We start from the raw sequence: 27,108 nt of genomic DNA on the forward strand, positions 1-27,108 counted from the left end.
ACACCCCTCTTGTCACCTCTTTCACAGCCACAAAGGGCTCTGATGGCAGTGGGGTTGCTGTTTCCATGGTCAGGGGCAGGGTGGTGGGACTCTGAGGCCCCTTGCATAAGGAGCTGATGGCCTACCACCAAGCCTGTCTGACCAAGCATTTGTGAATGTGTGGGAATAGTGTAAGCTAATTTGTTGGATGTCTCATGGCTCCTGCTGTGTTGTAAAAGCTGTCTGAAACCAGCTCATGCAGCAGTGAGAATATACATAGGCAGGGCTTGATTCGAGAGATCTAGAAATCATAGTTATGATCAGATCTTTCCCGGTGCACGTGAGTTCGTTGTATTGGCTTTGTTTTGTGAAGAGCAAAAGGCTTAACCTGCTTTTGTAGCCTGCATTCAGGTAAGAAGTTCATGGTTGCTGTACAGTTTAAAATGGCAGAGGTTTTTTTATTTTAGTGAGTGAACCATGGAAGTTGGCATCTGATACTGCCTCTCCTCACTTTTGTGATTATCAAGGACAGTCTCATCACTTGCAGCAATGTCTCCATTGTGGTTGCAGCTATGGTTTATATGGAGGAATAACAATAGAGAACAAATTAGTATTGGATTTATGGATTTTCTTAGGATAGTTCATCGAATAAGACCAGCCAGCTCTTCATGTGACATTAGCAAATGCTCTGTGGCTCACCAGTAGAGCAGACCTCGGAAATATTGCTGTCTGGCTTTGGAGGACAAAGGTGGGATGTGCTTTCTGGTGGTTCTCAAAGCATCAGCAGTACAGAACAAGTGGTGGTGGGTTTTAATGGTCATAACGGTAACTGCACATGCTTTTAAGTGGTTTCTTTTTTATTTCAAATCTGGAACTCCTGAAGTTCCTATGCTTCTCATTTTGACTTACCAAAAGTTAACTTTTTCTTCTTCCCTTACTTCTCACTCTCTTTACTCTTCCCTTTCACTCCCCATATTGCAGTTGGGAATAAGTAGAAAGGTCAGTGTCAGAATTCCTAAATTTTACTCTGTATTGGGACCAGCGAAGCCAAAGAAGCAGTTACTTCTTTCTAGGTAAAGAGACGGGAAGCCCAGCAACTTGGTGGTATTCAAGTGCTGGCGTGTAGCTCCTTAATGCTGCCTGCCGTGTTGAGAAGTACCTTGCCAGCTTCCATGTTGTGATCTTTTTACTACCCTTCTAGCCTTTCCGCTCCAGCCATTGGTCAGGCTGGCCTCGGCTCCAGTATGATATTTTGGAAATTTTGATCATGCCCCTGGCTCTTGAGATAAACAGCTTAAGCATCAATTTTACAAAGGGGAGTTGCATCTGCCTGGAAGGAGCTGAGTTGTGGTACTTAGAGGAGCAGCCAGACAAGTGAGGGTGGAGAAATAGCTCAGGAACCCTGAAGCTGAAAGCACTGACATGTCAAGGGATTAATAAGCTGTGTTTTTGCAGGATTTATAGCCATTTTTTTCTCAAAATGTCACTGACAAACCTTCCTCATGCTGAGGAAACAAGTTGTATTTCAAAATTGTGTCACCAAGAGAAAGGGATTGTGTTTTTATTTACTTCCTTTATTGGTATCTTAATGTGTCCTCTAAAACACCTTCAAATGTCTCATTGGTGGTTTGACAGTGAATTGCTCTATTCTGAGTTGTTTCCAAAATAAAGCTTCTTCCTGTGCACTTTGCCAGCAACCTCCAGATAGTTTCCTGTGACCTTTGTAGGAAGTTTGACCTGTAAAGTGTCAGCAAGTATGAGGAGAGGTTCGGAAAACCAGATGAAGCCACTGACTGAGCTACCAGCACATCTGCCTTACCTCTGGTTCTCTCAAATGACAGTCCATCTGTGCAGCAGCAAGACATTTTTGCTCCTGGCCTTTAGCCTGAGACCATGCTGCCTTTACTTCACCCTCACCTCTTCTGGGCACTCTGCCCCCAACTGATGACCCTGCTTTCAGGAAAGGGCCCTTCCTACAACTTCGCTTTCTGCTATGATGCCATGTAGGCAGAGCTTGAAGTGTGAGGCTTTGAAGGCTTCAGGAAGCGAGACCGAAGTTCGTTTTTACAGGGGAAACAGAACAGAGCTCTGACTAATCAACATAAGCAAGGTATCGAGACCTATTGGATTTTGTGGTACAAGCAATTGCTTTTCAAGTTACTGTTTATATTAAAATGTTGTAATTGGAGAGAGAATATTTATGATTTTTTATTACTAGGTGGTGTGCATATGTGTGTTGTCTTTATATGGATACATTCAGATGTGCCTAAAAAGAGTGGTACTTCCCTCGCACCTAGTCAGGGCGCTTTACTGGGATCTCTGCAGTGCATTCAGGCCAAGCTTGATGCAGATCAGAGTGTCTTTTCAGTAAAGATGCAACAAGAAGTTGTAGCAAATTGGCTAAGATAAACTGAATTTATCTTGCTACCTTTTAATTAAAAACCAGTTGAACTTAAAGATCAAAACCAAATGTTGTGCACTTATCATTGGCATGGCTTGTTTTGTTGTTTGTGGGTAAGTTGTTTTGTTGTTTTTTTGCTGATCTGAAGCCTTAGGGTCTGTGGGAGAGATAAGGTAAATAGTGTTTGGGGGGGTTTTTGGCATGAACAATGTGATGGTTTTGGCTTCCAAGATGATAGTGGGTATGCTGAAGTAACAGTTTACAACTGAAGGCAAATGCATATTTTGTGTAGAAGTCGCTAGCTGGCAATTGTAGTAAAATGATCTGGAATTTGTTGACCTGACTTTATATAGCAGGTAGCAAAGAAACGTCATCCCAGAATATAAATTCAGGTCTGGGATGCCACCTTTACCCCATTCTTAAGCCATTCATTTAAAAGAAGGAAAGGAAAAAAAGAACTTAAGAGTTATGGTTAAAATACTCTGACCTTCAATCTAGTCATTATTCTGTGGGGAAAAAAAAATACTTTTTCAATTATGTGGCTCACTTATGTTGTACTTATGTTCCAGTGGCAAGAGTACTTGTTCTAATTCAGTGCATTCAGGATTTTAAAGTAGTTTAGTCAGACTTTCATATTTGAACTAAAATAAATATGCATATGGCGAGTGGAAGAACATATAATCACTTTGCTGCCTCAAAATTCTTTTGAGGTCAAGAATTTGAAAACAGGAAGCTATAGTGCAGCTTGTGAACACAATAGGAACAGCTGGTGCTCAGCACTTTTGAAAATGAGGTCACTTTATTCTTGGTTGAAATGTGCAAAATGGGTCATCTGGGCATAGGCTTAAGACAAAGGCTAAGCACATGGCCATTTATAACCACGTTGCCCACATTTCCAGATCTAGTTGGTTAAAAGGATTCGGTTAAACAAGGAAACACTGGGATAGGTTTGCATTTTCCCCAACTTTTGGAAGCATAGCTACCACTAGGAAAATAAATCGCTGCCATATATTTTCAGAGATCTGCTCATCCTAAGGATGACATCATCCCTGTTTTCCACAGTCACCCCTCCCTCTTGTGCCTTTCCTCCTGTCCTTCACATAACCTACTTTAGGAAACATCGCTCAATTGTACAGTCCTTGGGAACTCTGCCTCTCCACCAGTCTCAGCCCTGGGACTTCCCTGGTCCTGCCAGCAAAACAAAGGAGAAAATCCCAAATATGCACAAAATCCATACCATCATTGTCTAATGACTCTTCTTGTTATCTTGGCAAAATCCAAACTCTACCTAGATTTGACTGTTGAGTTTTCATTATAAATATTCTGTTCAAAATATACACAAGTTGATAGCATTAAGGCCCAGATTCTGTACTACTGCTTAATTGAACTGCTGTTGCTAATATATCCAAGGTGATGGTACGAGTCACAGTCTGCAGATTTGAGACCCCATATTGATTGCTGTTGACTGTTGCATGACGTGCATCGGAAGTTTAGCATGAGAACTGGTACGTATTTCCAATAGGAGTGTTCAGGTCTTGGATTCCAGACCCTGCCTCCAGTCATCGCAGTAGCCTGTACAAATTGAATCTAGCTGAACACCTGGAGGGTCAAGATCATAATAAAAATCAGATTGGAAGGCATCTTGGGTGATTTTATTCCAACCTCTTCCTCGTGAATCCAGGTAGTTCCTCACAAGTAGAGTTGAATATTTGTGCCCAAACAATGTTTTTAAAATTACGGTAAATTCTGTTAATTTACTTGGGGACTAGTACATGCAAATCACAGTGGCCTTAAGCAAAAGCTTGAAGCCCACACTAAAATAAACTGTGCCCCTAATTCAAGGACTACCCATTTTTGTCATCAGTGGTCTTACCGAAAAGCGTATTTTGTTAATATAGGCCTGTTCTATGCTATTTGCTTTAATTGCAAAAGTACTGATTTTTTTTTATTGTTGATTGATATTATCATTGATATAGTGATATACTTCTATATCATTATTCTCATTTTTTGTGCAGTTTTGTGTCCAGTTGATGGAATAACCCAAGAAAGCGTGTTGTGACATTATCAAGACTGTAAACAAAGCAGAAGGAAAGAAAAAAACCCCCTGTTCTCAGTCCTATGCATTTTGCCTGCTGAGGTGGACCTGTGCTAGAGTTAGCTAGGGCTGTATCTCGTAGCTAGCCCCAGATTTCAGATGTGCCCATGAGAATGGTTCTCAGTATTTTATTATTACTGTAAATGTAATTTACTGAGGCAGGCTTGGTGATTGCCTTCATACAAGTGAGTTAATTTGCCTGTCTAAACCAAGCTTACATTTTGGCTAGTTTTTAACAAGAGCTGTCAAGAAGAGCATGGAGGAAGATGACAAAGTGGTGATGGCAGCAGTGCAATGAATTCCAGGCTGGAAAAGCAGAATATAAGGAGGCAGCTCTGTGGCTGGCAAAGCACAGCCAGGGCTGAGCTGGGATATCAGCACACAGTCACAGAACAGTGCGTTGCTTGTATGGTTTTGGTTTTGAAAAGTGTTTCTCTTCCATTGAAGAAACTTTCATTGAATGAGATATATGATGTGATAAGTATTCAGTGGCAGCTAGGTAGTTAATTTGGAGATGCATAATGGATTCGGGGTGTTTTGGTTTCTTCTCTCTACCACAAGGTCTTGGATATCTTTCAGCAGTCAGAAGTACTATCTTGTGATACCACGTGGCTTTACTACTTTCAGTTTCACCGATAGAGGAACAGACTTAAAAAGTGAAGCGTAAGATTCCCACAGTGTCTTTTCTGTTTCCAGGGTTTGCCTTGGAGGAATTGTTGCCCTGAAAAGTCATTAATCACTAGTGGGGAGATGGAACAAGGGTGGCTGGCATAGCAGACAGAGGCAAAATTGTCTGGGGATGCCCAGATGAATGGGCTGTGTCTGGAGGAGCAGTGGTGGTCTGCCTTGTTTTCATGTTGTGAATTGTGTCTCCCTTTTGACTTCATCCCAAGTTCTCATAGATGGTTTTCAGGTCACGAGGGAGACTACCCCAGCTTTTGTAATCACCGTAATTGATTCTTGCTTTGCAAGATATTTAAAGAATAACGGTAGTATTTACTAGTCATTCCACAGTACATTTTGTATTTCATTTCATTCTCAGTTGAAGCTGTTGCTGTAGTAATAAACATAACTGTACATCTCTAGGTTTTGTAGTAATTTCTGTCCTTGCAGGAGTTGCATGCTAAAGAAGCTGTGTGAAGAAGCAGGTTCCATTTATAAAAGAACCATTTCTGGCATCCCTGCAGTATCTTTTACATGACCATGTTTTTCTTTCTTATAGCTGAATGGTTTGTGCATGTGTTGTATGGGTAAAACTCTTTGTGTGCCCTATAATAATGCCACAGTGGTTTTTGGAACTTTGTGTTGCATTATACATTTCCCTTGAAGTGGGTAGTTTCTTTTTCAACTTTCTGCACAGCCAAGACTTGAAAGCAACCCTCCATCAAAGCATAAATATCAATACAGGTAAGGCTGCAAACCAGTTCTAGCTGTGCTTTAAATACAGTCATTGAGAACATTTAGACTGCACATGTCCTCTTAATGTGGAGCAGGAGGAACAGAGGGGCAGCTCTTTAAGCTAATCTTCCTGGAGGAAAACTATCCTCAGTGCAGAGAGTGAAAAGCAGTGTTAGGGATGCCTTTAGAAGACAGTGCATAAGCCCTAAGTAGGGTGACGGCCGGGGAAAAAAAGAAGTTATGTTCCTGGGTAAGACTTCTGCATGCTGTGGAGCTTCAGGGAGACAGCTGTAATCAAACCCTACGGAGACCAGGGAGCAGGCCAAGAGGGGGAAGCCCAAAGCGGATTCAGAGTTACCTTCTCCAGGCTTGGCGTTCTCCGGTAGGCAGCAATGCGAGGAGACCGCAGCATAGCCTAGTGTGCTAGATGGCTATGCTGCAACAAGAAAAGTGCCTTGGGTTGTAAATGTATGCATTCAAAACAGAAATCAAACAACTCCCTGCCCACCAGCTCCACCTAAGTCAAACTTGTAGCGCTTTTCTTCCCTATGTACCTAAGGTAGCGGCTGCGTAACAGCTCTGATGTCTTCCCCTGTGAAATGCAGTATTGTAGCTTGCCATACTTTGTGTTGGGTGGTGTGTCAAACCCCTGGATTTAAACAATGTTCAGGGTGAAATTAGCTTTGTCTACAATATTCTAGTGTTAGATGTCATAAGAAATGATAGTGAACATCCTCCCTGTGCTAAAGTTTTTCTCACCTGCTCCAGACGTCCCTCCCAACACTTAAGTTGTCTGTAGAAGAGTTTATTCAACAAGTAATGCATCTTTGCATGTACGTATGTATACATATCGCAAATACGCAGACATGTTTGAGTCTGCCCTTTTTTTTAACTTTTCTGTACTTTTTTTGTTCTATACCATTTCGTTTATTTTAATGCAGGGTGCCGTGGTACTGAACACTGTCTGCAGCTGCTTTGTTAGATTGTTGTAGTGGTTTTACATTTTTAAGTGAAAACTCGGGGGGGGGGGGGGGGGGGGGCTATATAGATGCCTTGTCATGCATATGAGCACATTATGCAGGCTTACTTTATCTGCTTGAGTCTTGCTTTAAGTGTTTTCTGTCTTTTGCTTTTTGTGCTGTGGGTGAAATCACATGTATGATGCTTTTGTTTTGGTTCTGTTGACAGATGACTCCCAGACTCTGAGACCCTTCATGATTTCCCTGTGAACATTGTCATTATGAAAACTCATATGTGTACATATTTTTACAAGCATTTACTATGCTTTATGTCTCTGAGCAAAATTCAGTTGAAATATTCTTGAAGATAGAGTACAATGTTTTGTTGCTATTGCTACAATGGATTTTCATTCTTATTTCATTGAATTGATACATTTTTGCCCAATGATAATATTGAGGCCTTCAAATATTTGCTGTCAGATACTTTTGTCGCAGTCTTTTTCAAGAGTATTTTGGCCAACAAAATTGAGCCTTTGCTGTTTTAAATAACTTCTCACAGTAACTTGTAGCTGTCTGTCACATTGTAAAAACACTTGTTGGTTGATTTGGAGGGGAAACAGTGGGAAGGACCTAAGGAGACAATTTCTTAGGACCCATAATGATGATGAAATTGTGGTTTAGCCTGACCTCTGCTGGGTAAGTCTTGGACTTGACCCTTCCTCTCCAACCCAACCCATCTCTCCCTTTCTATTGACAATGACCTGCCCGTGACCAGAAATTCAAGGCTTGGCTCTGCAAGCACAGAGGCTTCACCAAAGTTCACGTGACTGGTGTGCAGGTGAAGAGAAAATGCCAATTTATTCTTACCGTAATTATTTATTTGTATTACAGTTGGGTATCCATTGTGATGGGCAAAGAAAATAAAGGACACTAAATGCTGTGAAGCCTTAGGCTCTAAACAGTGTACTCCAAGAGAAGTAAAATGCAAAAAGAGATGGAGATGCAAAATATGTACAGAGAAAATATTCTCCTCCATTTTATACTGCCACAAAATTCTGTCAGTAAAATAATAATACAGCAAAGAATCCAGATTATTAACTATTGTTTGCAAGAGAGACCTCACTTTGGAATTTGGAGAGTATGGAATAAATCATCCTTTGGGAGCTTTTATTCCCTTTTTTGCAGCAGAGTCATTACCTCCCATATCCTTGTAGTTATGTGTAGGACAGCTGAGTTAAAAACAACCTCCATTAGTGATGCATAAACCAAAATTGATTTTTGTTTAAAAAATACAAACAACAACAACAAGAAGAAGATAAAAATGATTTTTAACCTTCTCTCATTCAACCATTGCCTAATGATGAGAAGCTCTTGTGTGTGTGTTAGAGTGTGTGTATAAATGGAGAAAACTGTTGGCAGGATAGACAGAGCCCATCCATTCTAAGATGAATAGTCCTGTCGGCAGCAAGGATGTAGTATGTTTTTTTAGCATTTAGGTCACCTCTCTCCAGTGATATAATCTCTGTTCTCCCAAGACGTAGGGTAGGCAGAAGGCAAAATTGGGAATTGCCTGCCTGCCGCCAAATCCTGTGGATAACAGAATAGCTGGAACTGTCTTACACAGCGGCTAGTAAAATCCTCCACAGTGTCTGCAAGGGTAGACTCAGTAATGTTTGCCTGGGGGATGTTCAAGACAAAGCTGGGTTACAGACCTGCTACCTGTCATCACTGGGGCTGGGAAAAGGGAAAAAATGGGAGATGTGAGCTACCATATTCCCACATGTCAGCTTGACTTGACGGAGCAGTGCTGTAAGGAAATGGTGTGCATATGCTGCTGTGGCACTCGTTCAATATGGATCACTGTGCTAGGTGATGGGGACGTTAAGTGATACTTGGTTTATGGGGGTTTAAGGAACTTTGGAAACTTATTAAAAGCCGTGACTATAACTTGCTGATCTTTTCTTTCTTTTGTGAGCGGTAACACCCATAGACTGTGAAACTAACCCAATTTGTTAACAAGCAAAAGAACCAGAAGAAAAAAAAAATAACAAAACTTTTGAGGTCATTCTAGCTGCTTGTACTAGGTTGTATTGTGCTTTAAATGCCTAAAATAAAGGATGTTTATTTTCCCATTTCCCACACTAGGGTGCATGGGAAAACAGGGCGTATCATTTCTAATTGAGCTTATACTCCTCATGGGGGGGAGTACAGGGCCTGCTATGAGGAGGATAGGGTTCATGGAGGTAAAGGTAATAGCTGGTTAGGTATTCACAGGAGACGTTATTTGTTGCCTGTGTAATGAAATGTATAACGAGAAATGGAGGTAGGTAACCCGTGGAGGCAACCACTGGAAAATTAATCTACCTGGGGTCTCATAAACTGTTGTGAGCTCTGTCTTAATGAAGAGTTCTCAGGTGATACATGCCTAGACTGGGAGAGATTGTGGGTGGATATTAACAGGATGTTGAGCTAATCGCTGACACAGAGCTGGTTGCCCTTCTTTCTTCACTTTGAACCTTAATTACGTCCTGAGAATGGAGAGTTAACCAAGAAAGAAAAAAAAAATTAAAAGAACCGACCCCCAACCCAAAATAGAGTTCTTGGGAATTGATTTTGGATAGCAGGTTGTGGGGATGAAGTGAGGGTGTTGCTGCTTGGAAGGTGTTCTGCAGTAACCTGGGCAGAAATCCTTTCTTGCCACACCAGATTGTCCTGCGATTGGAAGTGCTGAGCAGCATTTGGAGGCTGTGGATTCCACCCTGCTTCCAGTCCTGCCATCCCCCAGGTCAGCAGCCCAGGGGATCCAAATAGATGTATCCAAACAGATGCTTGGGAAACGTGTCCAGGATGCTCAGCCTGTTTAGCGGTACGGGCAGGCTAGGGCTGCTTCTGCCACGTGCCATCCCTTAATTTCCCGTGGTCAAGTAAAGAGCTTGTTTGTTTTGTCTCTTCGGTCTGGGTAGCCAACAGGACCATTGTGCTGATGATGTTTGCTTGCTTATAGGTCTCCCCTGATCATAGACTTGCGCAGTTTTTCTTTGAAGGAAAAGCATTTTCCAGACACCTTCCCTTTTAAATGTCATGGCTTCATAACGGATGATGTCAGCATCTACTGGGACAACCCTTGGGATAGGCATCTCTCTCTCGCTTCTGTGTTTAAATCTTTTTTTCTATTATTCTAGCTTAAATGTTAAAAAATTACACCCGTTTCCATAATGCTATAGATGTTTTTTCTCTCAGGAATTTAAAAACTGCCAGTTTGTTCCTTTTTTTTCTTCATAACTCTTTAGATCCTCCCCCCCCTTTCATTTTCCATATGGTTCTGGAAGAGCATTTCCCCTTTCTCATTATATCATGTGTGCTTTTTTGCTCCCTCCCATCCCCATCTCCCTCCCCCCCCATCCTTTCAGGCAGGATAGAGTACACTTCTCATCAGTGGTACTTTTTATCTTCTTTCTGAATCTTAAGCAAAGCCTTTCTGATCTCTGTGTGTGTTCTGGAGCAGAACATGCCAGGACCGGGACAGGATGAAGCTGAAACCAAAATCACTGAAGCAACAATTGAGAGTTGTCTTGAAAGCAAAAAGTTAACTTTGCGATTCATTATCTTCTTGTGAGAGCTAGAAAGTTCTTTCTGTGTTTGTAGGTTTAAAGTGCTTGCGCTTTGAATGAGCTCAGGAGGTTTATTTGAAGAGGTAAGGTACTGGGATAAGAGTTTTAAGTGCAGTGTTCAAGCACATTTACGTGTTTGGGAGTCTAGCATTTGTCACATCAAAACATTTAAATTGTTATCTGTCTTTTTGGTTTGGTTTTTTTTGTTGTTGTTTTGGGGGGCTGGGGTTCTTCTTGAGGGGGTGCAGCGGGAGTAGTCAGAGAATCAGGATAATGGCTTTAACAAACGGAAATAGTTTGTGTGAATAACTCCACACGCTCCTCATCCAAACATAATTAGAAACACGTTTTAAATCACTTTCACCCATACAGTTTTGTGTGCATTGTTTTGGGTTTGTAATAGAATGCAACACAAAATTAACTCCCAAGATGAGGGATTCTCTTCTGAAGAGGCTGCATGGCTCCTTCCATGGTATTGCTGAAAGATCATAAATATTTTTTTTCTCTTTTCTTCTTTTCACATGCTCAGAATCTACCTGGATTTTTGTGGCAGCTCTCTACAAGGTATGAGATCCAGTTAGATAAAGTAGTTCGCAAAAAAGTTTCTAGCTAAAATCCTTTTCTGCCTTTTAAAGTTCAGCTGTGTATTAATTTACTGCACTTCCAAAAAGCTGGTGTAACTTTTTAATGGACGTTTTATTTTTTCAACTAATAGCTGATTAGTGAATAGCCCTGACTTAGAAGAATGATGCATCCAACACAACAGTGGCATGGGGACGTTCCCAGTGGTTGTTTTGTGAGATGCTATCCATCATTAAATTTCCATTGAAAACAGCTGGTGTTAGGCAATCATCTTTGTGAAAGGCAAATAAGGATGTCATAGGACTTTCTTGTTTAAATTTTATTAATAGATAATTAATATTAAGTGAAGCTATTAAGAATCCGGGCTCTAGTAAGAGACAGTAGAAAGACTTGCACGTAATCTAGATTCTTGATCACAGAGCTCAGGCATAAGATCACAGAGGTGACAAATGCCGGAATGTTATGTCCAGGTTTCAAGAATCTGTCCACCAGTAAGAGCCTCTTTTCACAATGCTTATTATTGGTGTTTGATATGTTCACTAGCAGTGACAAAATGCCAGCTTTTCATGGGCTTTGAGTATTGATGAGGCTTAAGCAAAATCACAGCAGATCTTTAAAAGTCTTGGAGTTTTTGCCATGCAGCAACCAAAACTTGTTTTTCCAGAGTATCTTTGTATGCATTAGAAATTGGTGACACAGTGTTTTCTTAGTATGATTTGTTCACTTAAGAGAACGGTTACCCGTTCTGATCCCTTGAACATCAAAGTAGGAACAGAGTGCTGGCAGTCCCTTCCTACAGAAATGCTTGGTTAGGCACTTCAGATCTTATTCCCAGGAGCAAATGGTTTGCTCCTGAGACTCCCGCCTCACTTCCTCAAGTTGCTTAATCTGCAGCCTTGCACCAGGTCCCAGCCTGACCTGGAAAACCCTGCTAGCTCCACATTCTTCTAGCAGCAAGCCTGGGCTGCTAAGCTTGACAGTGTCCTTCTGAGCTGATAAGCAACTTGCAAGGTGGGGAGGATGAAATCATGCTGTAGACAACATCGCCATTCTGGTTCCTTAGCTTGGGGCTTGTCTTTATCACTTCAGAATGAAGACTTGAAATAAAAAATAAACATTTCCAAAGCAGTCCTGCTGCCCTGCAGGGGTTTGTCTTAATTCTTGCTCCTTTGTAGTCCGTCTTCCAGCTATTCAGATGCTTCTCCAGCTAACACTGTTCCCACAGCTGCCTTCTGGTAGGGGCCTGAATTTGAAGACATGCATTTGGGGTCTTTTGAGTCCTGTCTGTTGCTGCTGCTGCAGGTGGCTGATAAACTTTTTCACAAATGGCTCTAGATCCATTTTAAAACCAGATTTTGTCCCTACTGTTCCACTTAGAAAGCTGTGCCATCACCCCACTGCTGTCATGGCTGGCAATCTTTGTCTCTGTTCCTCTCTGTATTTTCTGTTTGCTGAAACAATGCTGTTTTCTGGGTGATGCATGGTGAGCAAGCCCCAGTACTGGCTGTCTTGGGTTCTTACTGTCTGTTCTCCCTAAATGCATAGCTTAGCATAGAGCAGTAAACTGGTCGTGCAAAATGAAGTGGTTTTTAAGGTTTGCATTTTAGATTAGAAAAATTATTGTGACGGTCATTTACATTAGATGCTGACTAAGTCTTTGGAAATAATCTGTGTTGTAGTTTATCAGCTGTTTCCTTTTGGTTTCTTTTCAGTTTGTTTTCTCTGTGAATGTGACAGACAAGATATCTGTCTCAGAATTAAAATATTCCTGCTTTCTTTTTGAAACATTTCTTCAAGCTCTTTTTTTTTTTTTTTTTTTTTTTTTTTTTTATGCATGAAGTACTTAATGCCCTCAATCTGCATGAAAATGTTTTGTGTATAACTCTAAAAGCTCCCTTAGGACTGTAGACTTTTTTAAATGGAACAATTTTATCATTTTCCACACCAATGGGCACTTGGGGCAAATGTCATTATAAAAATTGTAAGAATATTTGTTGGATATTTTCACTGAGTTTGTGGGTTTTTTTCTTTTTAAGACCTGCCTCTCCAGTCACAGTGGAAATTACAAGTCAAATAACATGATTTCTGTTACTGGCAGAGAAGCAGAGTGTTTGTAAGTCTGGGAAGTTAGACATTAATAATAAAGAGAAACAATAGACTGTCGTCTTTGCTTTAGTCAACATCGTGCAGGTGTTGAGGCTGATGTAATGGTGCTGCTGCTTTCCTACTCTGAGTTGTACATGCATATTTATAAACACATGCAAATCAATCAAGTATTGCATTTGCAAGATAAATTAACAAAACAGGGATTGAGATACAGGACAAGGCAAAACCACTTCAAATTCAAATCCTGCTCAGACTGAATGGAAGTTTTCATTTGAAACCAATGTGTTAAGATTCTCAAGCTTCGCATGAGGAAGTAACGTGGTACTGGATATTCTTGTAAGGACATTATGTTGAAACTTGTGTTGTAAAACTTGAGGCTTACATATGGTTGACTAGTACAGAAGCTCCATTTTGTGAAGGTTTTTGGATTCTAAGGAAATTGTTTTCTGATTTGAAACAGAGCTCCAAAGTAGTCAAATTTCATGTGGAAGAAAATCCTAAACTCAGATCAGATGAAATACTTAATTCCAGCAGGATCAGACTGTTTTGTTTCAAATTGGACTGTTTAAATGTTTTTATCAGTCTACCTAATGCAGCCTTTCCGAACTAACTAATTCGAAGGGAGAGAAAGAAACACTTCACATAGGAATGTTGTAACAGGAAGTTCTGGTGTTTGTCAAAATATTTCTCCCTCTCTCCAAAATCAATGTTTCACAATATCCCTACGATTTTCTGATACATTTTAGTATCAGTGGAATTGTATTGTACGCAGTAGGATGTCATTCGTGTGAAGCATTCATTCTTACTGTGTGCCATCTATGTTTTGGGGAGATAGTCCAGCACTGGGTGGAGAAATGCAAGATTCTGCCTGTCTTCCCCTGCATGTTATTTTTGACCAAATGGTCGGTGTCCGATGTCTAATAGACCATATTCCTTCGGAAACTCAGTTATTGCTGGGGATGGTTTTTAACAGATCCTTTGGTACTACTGATGGGAACGGGTACATGCTGTCTCTGTCAGAACAGCACTATTTTAAAACACATTCTTGGAATGTGCACTTGCTACTTATATCCTTGTTAATTCCAACTATGTGTCCTTACTTTGTTCAAGTCTCAATGGTCTATCGGATATGACAAACTGTGCTTGCTTTTTCAAAACTTGCCCTTTGTAGATAAAACCAGTGCTGATAGATCTGAACACAGGTGCCATTAAAACAGATGGAATTCAGCAAGCCTTTTTAAAGCCCTTTGAAAATTCCAGTTGTCACGTGCACTTACTGTCAGGGCGGTGACTCTTGTCAGTCATTTTTGTAGTGAGTGGCCATATTACAATGCAGTTTCATGATAACTGAACAGTTCTTATAAACAACTGGTAGCCCCCAGGCTTTTCCATACCTGCATTGCCTGTGGGCTACTGCCCATTACTTTGCTCTGAGGCAGGGCCTACTGTGCCCTAACAGGGCACCCAGTCAGGGTTTAACATAAAAAACCCAGTTTTTTCTAGCAGAACTAGCCTTCTGCTGGGTTAGCTTCCTACACTAACTCATGGTAGAGGATCAGCTGTAAGTGCTGGCCCTCCTGGGATGGGTGAGGAGAACAGCTGCTGTCCTGGGATGGGTGAGGAGAGCAATGGTTAGTCTTTAGATTGGTTAGCTCTATTGTGCAGTTAAGCATCTATGACTGCTTTGGCAAACAATGACTTGTCTGTGTAAGGGCCTCCAGTACGCTGTGAACAAAGGAGAAACACCACAAAATACCGCCAGCATGGTGATGGATTCCTCTTACCGTATGAAGCAGCAGTGATGACATCCAGCCAACAGTTTTCAGTATTGGTCCAGAGGATCTAGCTGAAAACAGTTGTTAGCAATGGCTTTGTTTTCTGCTCCAGGGCAGGCTGGGATGGTTTGGTCTTTTTGAGACTTACCCAAACACACCTGTTGGCAGTGCAGCTGAGCAAGAGTTGAGTGCTGTGAGCTCATTTTGAGCACACAGCTCAGCTTTGGTTTCTACAGAGCTGTTGAAGGGAGTTTGGTTCTGATTCTACTGCCAACTTAGATGGTTTTGCCTATTAAAAGCACCTGATTTCCTAGTAAGGTTTTAAGCACAGACAAGAGTATATAATTTCTAATGTATGCATCTGACATGAATGTTTCAAGGGCAATATGTGTATGTATGGATTTTTTAATTGCCTGTTTAACCCTACCTCTCCATTATAAACGGAAAAATTCTGTCATGGCAGAGACCATTTTGCATAAACTAGTCAGTAAAGTCTTCCAGATGCTTAGAGTTCAAAATTAAAAAAAAAAAAAAAAAAAAAGTGTACAAGGGCCAAACATCTGTCTAGGATGTGCTGAGTACTAGGGGCTGTAAGCATGACTTCATTTTGTATAGGCAGGCCAGAGCTAACTCTAACCTAGTCAGCTCTGTTAACATAAGCAGTATAGCTGCTGCACCACAGTGTTCAAGACAGACTGCAAAAACTCTTGGAGCGGTCAGGGCGTTACCCCACATGGGTAGCCTGAAGCTGACCCAGGCACATTTCCATCAGTTACAGTCACAGCACTGCACACACCACAAATGGGTCGGGCAGCTTTCTGTCATCTTCACCACCCCTTGCTTTTGAATCAGAGCTGTTTTCCTGGTGCTGTTTAGGGAATCCTGATGATTAGCCTGCAGGAATTGGGTGTGGAGCTTTTCCTGGTGGCTGGAAAAATCCAGGTGTGCTGTTGGAGGATCTCCTCCTGGGGTTCTTACTAGTCAGTGCACAGCCTCAAATCTGGTTCTTGGTGTAACTAATTTGCTTGATGGTCATCTGTTAGTTCAGGTTGACATTTTTGAACCTGCATCTGAGAGATGGGAGGTTGGAACAAATTGAGTGCCTAGCCTAGTTTAATCTTTGCCATAATCTCTCCTTTTTAGCAGTGAAGGATAAAAGAGCAAAAACACCTGTAAGCTTCCACCAAAATTCCAGAATTTTAGTATCTGGGCAAATCCTGTATGTGGAGGTAGTGGTTAGATCATTCCAGGCTTCCAGATAACAGAAACTGTGTGGAGAAAGCTAAGGAATCCTTTGCCTTCAGATACTGCAGAAATACGTGAGCACCCGATTTTTCCTTATTTTATTTAAATACAAATGAGATACCAATAGAAATGATGGCTTTTGATTGTAGGCTTACCATCCTTAAGCTAGTAGTCGTGGCACATCTTCTATAGATTGTGCAATGTGGTTGAACAGTTGCTAGTTTAGCTGTAAGCTATTGTCAGTCATCTTGTCCTCCCTGGTTGTTTGCCAGGTTCCTCCTCCTGTACTTGAGGAAAAAGGGAATCATGAATGTTTAATAACTTGAGGTACACGGTTGGTCCCAAAGCCAAATACCAAAACTGATAAAATCGTTATGAACCTTTCTTTTTTGCCCTCCACCATGTTTCCCCCCTCCTCGTTTTTCCCTCTCCTTCCTTCCCCTCCTTTCTTCTTTTTTTTTTTTAATTTTTTTTAATTTTTCAAAGGAACCTTTTCAACAGAAGTAATTGATAAGTACATAAAGCTGAAGATCACAAGGAGGAAATGATCTCATGCTTCCATGGCCTCATAGATTATATCTGAAACATGTTAGCTCTGTCTGAACTAGGCTGTGAACTCCTTGGGGCAGGGCTGGTCATCTTCCAGATCTTGTAAAATGCCAGACGCTGCTGATGTCACCCACTAAAGAACCATTTCCTTGTACCTGACTTGTAGAGGGAAGTGATGGATTTCAGTGGCGTTAGTGAAGGAAAGACAATTGCCAGCATTTAAAGGTTTCAAAGATTAATCACGCAGAGAAGCCAAAGAAGTACTATGGGAAATAGATGTATGGGCAAGAAAATGCTTTGGACACAATATGGTGGTATAGCTTTTTAAAAACCTTTGCACTGTCTTGGCTTGTAGCTTCTGTGCTGAGCCTTGGCCTGGGTTTTCCTGTATGCCAGAGGTAGCAGGATCATAGGAGTTGCCTGCTATAGTTTTTTTGTACTGTCTAGCATGGGGAAATCTGATTTAAAGCAAGTTTTTTGTTTTGGTTTGGTTTTTTCTTTTTCACTGTTTTAACTATTTGTTTAGTACGAAAGGGCTGTGCAGACTGCATGTGCATTTGCAGCGTGTTGTTGCAGGGCAAGGGAGATCCTACCTCTTGTGCTGCTGTGCAGCAGTTCTCAGTCTTGCTTAAGAGTGGTGGCAGTTGCCTTTGCTGCATATTTGTATTGCTCTGCTGCATTACCACCTTGATCTTTTTTTCCATTGCTTAAGCATAATGTTTCCATTTCTTTCAGGTTAGCCAGCTCCAGTAATGGGTTGCATGTCAAAGTCTGGAATAAAAGCATTTGTGCAGCTTCTTTTAAGTAATTCAAACGATGAGTGATCTCATAAAGGGAAGAACTTTGAAATTCAGGCTGAATCAGTGGTTAATTGGCTGCTAGTCCAATCTCAGCTTCCCTCGTGCTTGAGCACTGGAGGAGGATGAGGTCATGGTGCTGATTCGTGACCACAGCATGCTGCAGACCTCCTCTGTCTTACCAGAGCTTGCATCAGCTGCATCCCAAACGCCAGTGTAGCACAAATACTGCTTTAGCTTTCTCCTAAACGTCGGTCAGTTTGGTGTGGTTAGGCTGTGCATAGTGCCCATGGACCATGAGACACACCAGCCCTAAAACCCAAGATGCCCATTTATACTTCTGAAGAAAGACTTCAGCCTAGGTTCAGAGCAAAGTTCAAATTCATCCTTGGGATATACAGCAAGCACCTCTTGTTACCCTGTGATTTGCCTTTATAATTCTCCTGCGTGCTTTGCTTTTGATGTTGTTTTGGATTTGTGGGTTTTTTAAGGCTGTGTAATCAGACATCATTCTATAAGCAGAACCAAGAGAGATGGAGAATGTGTGGTTTTTAGCTTTGCTCTGCAGCTTTGGTTTTCAGCATGTGTGCTGGTCACCATTTTTACAAAGCATTTTTGAGTCATAGAACCTCCTGCATCTATTCAAGAAAGAGGTGGTGGGTCTTTCTACCGTTCTGGTGCAAAAGCGTTTCCTTCATGGTTGTCCCTTTAGATGATAGTTTCTTTTTTAAAAGGTGGAAAATTGGCCCAAGTTTCTGTACGAGTTCAGATTCTACTTCAGCAGCCAGAGGGGAGTATTTTGCTGTGGTCCTTTGTTTTACCTACTTTAAAACCAAAACAACAAAAACCTTGGATCAATTATGAAGCCACATCGAGTTAAAAAGTTGCCTAAGATACTTGAAGGGTTTAGCCTTTCGAAGAAGGGGGTGGATTTGGTTGCAGTGACTGTTCAGGTTTACGTCTGATGTCAGCTGTGCGCGTCCTGTCATGCCACCGCCCTCGGGGAGGCAAAGGGATTTTTGTACCTTTACCACTTTTTTTGAGTACCAAGCCCCTGCTGTGCCCTCGCTTCAGATGGGAGGGTTTCTTGTGAGAAAGACAGCGCGCGGAAACAGGAATTGGATGGAAATCTGCTTTACCACCATGTAAAATGCCCAATGTCAAATGAAAACACAAAGGAACCCCACAGCCCCAAGCCCAAAGAAACCTATCAACAAAAAAACGTTTGATTTTTGTTTCTGAGCTCCACCAGGCTGGGGCCTGGGTGGTTCGTGAGGTCGCAGCGCGCAGAGGTGCGTGTCCTGCGGGAGCTGCGCGCGCATCCAAAATGGCTGGGGCACGGACGGCCTTCACCGGAGGAGAGCACTGCCCCCGGGTTCGGTTGGAAGTGCGTAGCGCAAAGGCGGGGGTAACATCGCATCGTCGGGCTGGGTGAATAGTGCTTTCCTTGCCCGTGCTGGGGGCCCTGAAGCCTTGCGAGCTTCCCTTTAGGCTTTGGGAAGGGAGGCGCTGCGCCCGGGCCCCGCACGTTGCCGCCACGCGTTGCCATGGCGACGGGCTGCCGTGCCCCCGCGCGGGGCATGCCGGGGCGGGGCGGCCGCGCCTCAGCGCCGCCGGGAGGTGCCACTGGTGAGGTACCGCGCCGCCGGGAGGCCGCCGGGCCGGGGCCGGGGCCGCGGTTCTTTCCCGCCCGAGTCGGTTACCCGCTTTGCTGCACAGTAACGGCTGCGGTAGCGCGGCCCACCGAGCGCCGGGGCGTCGGTTGGTGCGGGCGGGCCGGTTGTACCGGCGGGGGCGCGCTGGCGGCTGGGCCTGCGTGGTGCCGCGGCGGGCCGCCGGGAGGTGGCCGGGCTGGGGCAGCGCCGCGTGTGCCTCCGCTGTGCCCGCTTCCAGAGGCCGCCCGGCTCTGCCGTGAGCAGCGTTCGTTTGAAAGCTGGACCTGGCCGGTACTGACAGGCCTGGAAAGCTGTAGAGGTTAGCGGAAAAGCCAGTAGATCTGGTGTATCTAAGCGCTTTGGAGATTCTTTATTGCCAGGGCTGGAGGGCAAAGAAACAAACAACGTTTTTAAATAGGTTATGAAATTTCAAAGCGTATTTAAACCACTGTGAAACATCTGTCTGTGTTATTTCTTCTCGGTGTTTTTAACAGTTGTGCAACTGCAAAATAGATATTCAATTTTCCAGACCGGTGGGTGAGGCTAGGTAAAGTGTTGATCAGCTACTGCAGTGCTCTCCAGTGTTTTCTTCCCATCCTAGAATAGAAATTGGTATTAGTGCCTACACTCGTAACGCTGGAAGCCTCTCCTTCCAGCTCTAGTAAGCTGCAGGTAGGCCCTTACTCAAAATTTGCCTGAAGCTGTGAGATGCTCTGATGCTGTACAACTGCTTTATGGTTGCATCACAGTTCAGTTTGAAAACTACAAACCAGGCTGGTTTAGGATTTTTAGATCTTCATCTTAAAATCTGGGACAGTCCCTGACATAAATTGCTCATGCATAGTACACCTGATGCGTTGGACCTGCTGCACGTGTAAGATGAGTCTGTGTGCATGCAGTAGCTAGTTTCCAGACATCAGGCAGCCTGAGTTGCCAGGCATCTGGAAAAGTAGGCAATTACTTCAAAAATACGGGAAAAGTGTTTTCATGTGCAAGCATGCATGGACCATAGGATCTCTGTGAATAATCTAGCAAGTCAGTCTGTTCTTGCCTGGTATCATCCTTCCTTTCATTCTCCCTTCCCCCGATGGACTGTTAACTCCCTTTAAAAGCTGAAACTAAATTAACTTTTACTTCGTGCTCTGGATAGTTGCATGGAAGCCTCAGTAGTTCCTTGGGGGGCCAGGAAGCATTTGTCAGGTGATTGTATTTGTACTATTCTTGATTTCCTCCGTGGTGGGGGAGTAGGGAGATAAAGGCTTTGGAATAGTTTCAGACAGGTTACCAGATATTGTTGAAAAAAATGAACCACTAAGCGTGTAACGAAATTATTCATGCAAGTGTGTTATTCTAACAGTAATGTTTGCAGTAAAGATTCCTGTGACTGCAGGTATATTTTGCAGGGAAGGGTCTTCTAAATCATCACCGTTTCTTGCATTTTTAACAAGTATAAAGTACCGCAACTTACAGTGCATTTTTTCCCCCCTGCTCTGGCTTAGGAACATAGACCCCAGGTTTGAAATCATCTTCACAAACCCTTGCCTAAACAGTAAGGTGGGCTAAGGCAAAATGTTTCCAGATTTCCTTTTCTACTTTTTGGGGGGTCACTTTCTGGAACTTACTGCTAGCTTTGACCACCTGTGAATAAACTAACCAGCAGACAGTTTGAGGAGAACGATCTGACCTGCTGTGTGCACTTTCAAAAGCAAATGACTGAGGAGTCAAAAGGTAGGGAAGTTGTTTCAGGATTCATCTCCCATGTAATAGCTCAGGAGGCAGCCTGCAGTTCGCTCAGTTACCTGGGAGCTGTCAAAGCACACAGTATCTTATTTTACAATATTATTGGAAAAGCTGCATGCCAGACAAAGACAATTTACAACCCATTTATTTTCAGCGTTCTTCTAATTCCCATTATTTGAAGTAAAATCCATCTTCCTGACAGACCAGCTTCTTAGTTCCTTTAATCCTGCAGCAAAGTGATAATCCTTTATTTGTGACCTCATAGGCTGTTGCTACGGAGAATGCTGTGATATCACAAAGCCAGCACTGTGACTTCACTGTTGATGGAAGCCGTAGTTGAAGGAGATGGCCCGTGCTCTGGAGGCCTGGGGGAAAGTTTATATACTCTGGTGTTCTGCAAGCACTTCCTAAGGAGCAGTATCTGGCAAACAGGCTTGCATGATGTCTGCCTGCATAGGTGATGAATGATACAGTCAGAGGCTGCATATGAGGGGAAAACTTGTTTGGCAAGGTTACTTCTGCCCTTGCAAGAAGTTATCAGGAGGAAAATGTCACTGTGAAGTTACACAAGGCTTTTGCATCCCAAATCTCCAGAGATATCATGAAGAAATGACTCTGAATGCTGGAATTATATTCTCTGAAACCACAAACAACTTACTCTGTATCCCTCTTCATCTGAAGAATATAATTTTGCAAACCCAAACCTTTTCTTGGGAACACTAATTACATCAAAACTTCCATTGAAAAAAGTTTGTCAGGAGCAAGGCAAGAGACATGTAAATCACATTCAAGTCTTTATGCCCTAAAGTAGGCTTTCAGGCTCTTACTTAGAGATGGAAGTGTGAAGGAGATGCATAACTTTAGGCTTTGTGTCTGAGGCTTTCAGATATTCCCAAATAGCCAATAGGTGGATTCTTTTCACGTTCAAGTCTGAGCTTTTATGCCAGGTTCCAGAAATGAGTGCCTAAAGTTAGGCTCCTAAGTAACTCCTGATATTTTCAAAAGTACTGAGAGTACAGCAGCACTCAATGGAGATAAAGGGAAGTGCAGATGTACATCAGTTTTGAAACTCAAGCTGTGACTATTAGAAACAACATATGGCAATAGGAACCAAATTTGGCTCCTTTAATATCTCTGCTTTTGACCATAACAGGAAGTTTTTAGAGAAGTAGTACTTGAAACTCTAAATGTCAGTGGTTATCTGCTTTTCAAAAGTGAAGCTGTCAGAACCCAGGGAAAAAATACTAGTAAAAGAAAAGGGTAATTCCTTTGTTTTAACATTTACTTTTTGAATACATTAGAAAGCATTTGTTTGAACAACAGGAAGACACATTCTTGCCTCTAATAAAATCTGTGTTTTATTTTTACGACTGATTATTCTGGTTTTAATTTTCACTTTTATATGTGATATGAAAGGTCACACAGAGGAATTTAGCAGGATTATGCATGTACAACTGCCCCCAGTTGAGACAACTTTTGGAAGTTTTATAAGCTAAATCAGGTTAAAACCCCCTGATCTTATTCCAGAATAAATGGGCATTTACGTAGGTATAATTACACCAAGATAATTCTGGCAGTAAATTAGTCTTTTAGACCAAAGCCCTGAGGTCAATTTCTATCTTATCCCTGTTACACAGATGTTCCCCAAACTGTTCAGAGAGTGTACTGAACTGGATGCTGCATAACAAATCTATGTTGCCATACCTCAGTAAAATGTACCAGAATTAAAATAAAATACCGTAACTTAAAAAAAGCCCAGCCCTCACGCAGAGGCTTTGCAGACAGCACATAGCATGGTGGATGCGCTTTGGGCGGCCTCACATTTTCAAGTTCTTGTGGATTACACCTTCTTTCTATGAAACTACATGTGGATGTGTGTTTTGAAGAGCTTCTCATAAAGCAGCAGAACACTTCTAAAGACGGTATTGGTGATGACATGCTTAACTGCTTTCACATGTTTTCATTCAAACTGCCCAAACCACTAGCCTACTCCCTCAGTGGAGTGATGTTCCATGTGTGCCTTATTAGCATGCACACTACTAATTTACTCTCAGCTTTCTTTACTGTCCTGTAAGCCCCCATCCTTCCTTAGCTTTGATCTTCCAACACAAAAGCTTAGGAACAACCCTTTGAAGAACAAGCTAAATGTTTATTTTTAGCTATTTTGCCTGTTCCAAACACTGGGAGGGCTTGTTTAAAGCTGCTGTAGTGTAGGATGCAGGTTCACAGGTTCCCTTGGCCAGAGCCAGGTGCCTGAACTGCCAGGCATGCTCCTGCTGCTGGGGTTTTGGTACTGGGGCCCAGGCTTTGGGCTGCAGTGCAAGATACATTTGTTCTTTCAGGCTTTTAATTGAGACTTTGAACAGAGGCTTTCATTGAATCCTCTGTGTGGCACGGGGTGAAGGTCAGCCTAGAAAACAAAACAAAGGCAAGCACCGAGTGGATGCAGAGCACATGCAGATTGGCCTTCACAAAACAACTGTCCATTTGTTTGCTTTTTTCACTGATATATACAGCCATTCCCACTTCCCTTATTCCAGCAATCCTGTAGACCCTTATACTTTCCCAGCCTTTCTACAGCTGGAGGTACTAATTTTATTTCTTACCATTTGGTTATTATTCCTACTTCCGCTTAGCTCTGCTAAGCATTTGGATTCTTTTAACAAGTCTTCTTTCATCATTAATATCACATATGCTGCATCGCCTGCTTTAGGAATCAAAAATCATCTCTTTCCTCACATTTCCTCTTAACCTTTCCTGTGGTTTTTTTCTTATTTACATTGTTTCTTGTTTTTCTCTCCAATCTGCTGCTGCTGCTAATTCAATATTTATAGCCTAGTTTTTTTCTTTAAGTGGCCCTAACATCAGCTCTTCAACACTAAAACTGGTAGCTACCAAACAAGCAGGAGGAGGTTTCAGAAAATGCTTTTAGGGCTACTTACATCCACTGTAGGCATTTCCAAGGGCTGGTCAGCAGTACCAGCCTCCCAAAGCAAGTGGCTAGGTGAGCAGCGGTGCATGCACTATCTGAGAGCTGGCAGATGTTTCTGCCAAGCCACTCTCCTTCATCTTTGAAAGGTCGTGGAGAGCAGGAGAGGTGCCTGAGGACTGTGGAGGAAAACCAGTGTCACTCCAGTCTTCAAAAAAGGCAAGAAGGAGGACCCAGGAAACTATAGGCTGGTCAGCCTCACCTCTATCCCTGGAAAGGTGATAGAACAGGTCATCCTGGAGGTCATCTCGAAGCATGTGGAGGAAAAGAGGGTCATCAGGGACAGTCAAAGTGGATTCACCGAGGGTAGTTCATGCCTGACCAACCTGATAGCCTTCTGTGATGGAATGACTGGCTGGGTAGACAAGGGGAGAGCGGTGGATGTTGTCTGCCTTGACCTCAGCAAGGCTTTTGCCACTGTCTCCCATAACACCCTCACAGGTAAGCTCAGTGGGTTAGACGAGGGGACAGTGGGGTCATTGAGAACTGGCTGAACGGCAGAGCTCAGAGGGCCGTGATCAGGGGCGCAGAGCCCAGCTGGGGGCCTGTAGCCGGCGGTGCTCCCCAGGGTCAGTGCTGGGTCCACTCCTGGTCAGCCTATTCATCAGGGACCTGGATGAAGGGACGGAGTGTCCCCTCAGCCAGTTTGCTGATGATACCAAACTGGGAGGAGCGGCCAGTTCAGCAGAAGGCTGCGCTGCCCTTCAGCGAGCCCTGGACAGGCTGGAGAGCTGGGCAGGGAGGAACCTCGTGAAGTTCAACCAAGGCAAGTGTAAGGCCCTGCACCGAGGGAGGAACAACCCCAGGCACCAGCACAGGCTGGGGCTGACCTGCTGGGGGGCAGCTCTGCGGAGAAGGACCTGGGAGTCCTGGGGGACAGCAGGTTGCCCATGAGCCAGCAGTGTGCCCTGGTGGCCAAGAAGGCCAATGGTACCATCCTGGGGGTGCATTTGGAGAGGCATGGCCAGCAGGTCGAGGGAGGGGATCCTGCCCCTCTACTCTGTCCTGGGGAGGTCACACCTGGAGTGCTGTGTCCAGTTCTGGGCTCCCCAGTTCAAGAGAGACAGGGAACTGCTGGAGAGGGGCCAGAGGATGGCTACGAAGATGATGAGGGGCCTGGAGCATCTCCCTTATGAGGAGGGGCTGAGAGAGCTGGGGCTGTTTAGCCTGGAGAGGACTGAGAGGGGATCTTACCAGTGTCTACAAATACCTTAAAGGCGAGTGTCAGGAGGACGGGGCCAGGCTCTTTTCAGTGGTGCCCAGTGACAGGACAAGGGGCAACGGGCACAAACTGCAGCACAGGCAGTTCCTTCTGAATATGAGGAAGAACTTCTTTACCTTGAGGGTGGCAGAGCACTGGGACAGGCTGCCCAGACAGGCTGTGGAATCTGCTTCTGTGGAGATGTTCAAAACTTGCCTGGACATGAGTGTGCAATCTGCTCTAGGTAAACCTTCTTTAGCAGGAGGGTTGGACTAGATCTCTAGAGGTCCCTTCCCTGACCATTCTGTGATTCTGTGATCCCCTTCACCATGTGCAGCACAGTGTTTACTGATGATCAGAAATGATTTTGAAGCAGAGCTCCTTGTCAAGCTCCAGCTCTGACAGAGACACTTTGTAGCCCTTTAAATAGGAGTCGTGCCCTTGAGCCCATAAGGTCTGGGTGAGTTAAAGTGCTGCCTGTAGGGGTAGCTCATTGAAAGATTATGGCAGTAACTGTAAGGCCTTTTTTCTTGTGGTCCAGAATAAGGAATGACAAGAAAAGGGATGATTCCTTTCTTGTTGTTAACGTGTGTGAAGAAAATATATCTTGCTGTGGCATAAAATGTAGTAGTTCAGAGCTTGGATTTATACACCCCCTATGCTTTGATCTCAAAATTTTGTTATATGTGATTTTCTCTCGCTGTCCAATGGGTACTTGCCAAATTATCCCAGTATTATCCCAAAACCTCTCCTTTTGGTAGCTTTTTGGTTTAGTTCAATGTAAATTAAGGTCATCATCAGCTCCTGAAATCATCCCAGGAATCTAGTCTTGCTATCCTACTTCAGGTCTCTCTCTCTACTGAATAAGAGGGCAAAGACACAACTATTTTTACGTGCTCTCATCTTTCAGAAAACTGGGTCATAGCAACACTTGGGGAGCACAAGGACTCTTCCATGCTCTAGTGCTTTACAAATGCTTGGTGGAAGTCCAAGAGAAAAGTCTTGTCAAGCTCAGTTTAGAATACTGGGGAGAAGAAAGAACAATGACCAGTTCTGGTCCCTGGAAATGGTTAACAAATGTTCTGTGCAGCAGGGATCAATACTAAATGTTTGGGGTTTACTAGCTATGTTAGAAATCTGAAGGATGGAATGGATAATGAATTGGTAAGCCTATCTGTCAGATCAGTTGTTCACGTTTGTTAAGAGTGCTGAGGAGGACTTTAGAAAGCACTGGCAACAGCTGAGTAAAACAGTTGAGCAATTCTGCAAAATAGTGACCTTACCAACATAGTGTAAGGCAACGTGGTGAATGCTGACAAAGTATTGCTCAGGTATGTTAGTTTTTGTACTTTTTTAGGAGTATGGTCTGCATGTTGCTGGAGTCAGTGGTGAACGTGTTAGATGAGTCAGGGGCTGGTAATTAAAAGTCCAAACCTAAGACTGGAAATTAGGAGATGTGTAAGAAGTCATGCAAGAGGGATCTGTCTGAAATTGATAATTTCATCCTTGTTTTGGATACCATGTTTGGTTTTATGGCTCATGTACTGAGAGGCTTTCAGATGGCTGAAATTTAACTTAAAAATAAAAGAGCAGGAGGTAGGGAGCTGTTACTGTTGTAATAGTAGTAAAACACCTGTTGTAGGTTTTGGTTTACTGCTTCCTGTAATGAAATGAGTGCTCAGTAAAATTAAGAAGCAAAAAACATGTGAATTGGACAGGAGGAAACATTTAACGTAGTGAGTTGTTTTAATTGTGGGAACCCCTGATTCCAAAGTACTGGCATTCTTTTGAGGAGGTATGCATTTGCTGATAGTCATACTAATTGGGAGAAAAAATGAAAATCTGCTAATCCTTAAGGATCTCAAAAGAACTGTTTGTGTCTGGAACAAGGGGATTTCCCTTCAAGATGCAGTACTAGTGTCAATGTGTGCAGTTGGTTTTCTAATGCTTCTTCTAAGATGTGATGCTTGACCCTCCTGAAAGGCAGCAGATTTGGTGAGTTGCTGAGCTGGTGTGCCATGGCATT

The 27,108-nt window shown here is 43.0% G+C and overlaps 1 protein-coding gene across 7 annotated transcripts in view; it reads left to right on the forward strand.

The window, feature by feature from the left end:
- The window catches only part of STOX2 (storkhead box 2), a 149,190-nt gene that overhangs the window by 88,445 nt on the left and 33,637 nt on the right, over window positions 1-27,108 (forward strand). Inside the window, exons 1-2 of one of the 7 annotated variants that reach the window (XM_055795831.1) lie at window positions 19,112-19,471; window positions 21,158-24,322. The exons of 5 other annotated variants lie outside the window; for them this stretch is intronic. In XM_055795831.1, the coding sequence (XP_055651806.1) occupies window positions 24,229-24,322 (94 nt within the window). In that variant the 5' untranslated portion in view covers window positions 19,112-19,471; window positions 21,158-24,228. Of the gene's footprint in view, window positions 1-19,111; window positions 24,323-27,108 lie in introns of those variants that run through there. One more of the 7 variants, XM_055795830.1, reaches the window with a different exon arrangement.

The sequence above is a fragment of the Falco peregrinus genome, chromosome 2 (genome assembly GCF_023634155.1).
Source record: "Falco peregrinus isolate bFalPer1 chromosome 2, bFalPer1.pri, whole genome shotgun sequence".
NCBI classification, from domain to species: domain Eukaryota; kingdom Metazoa; phylum Chordata; class Aves; order Falconiformes; family Falconidae; genus Falco; species Falco peregrinus.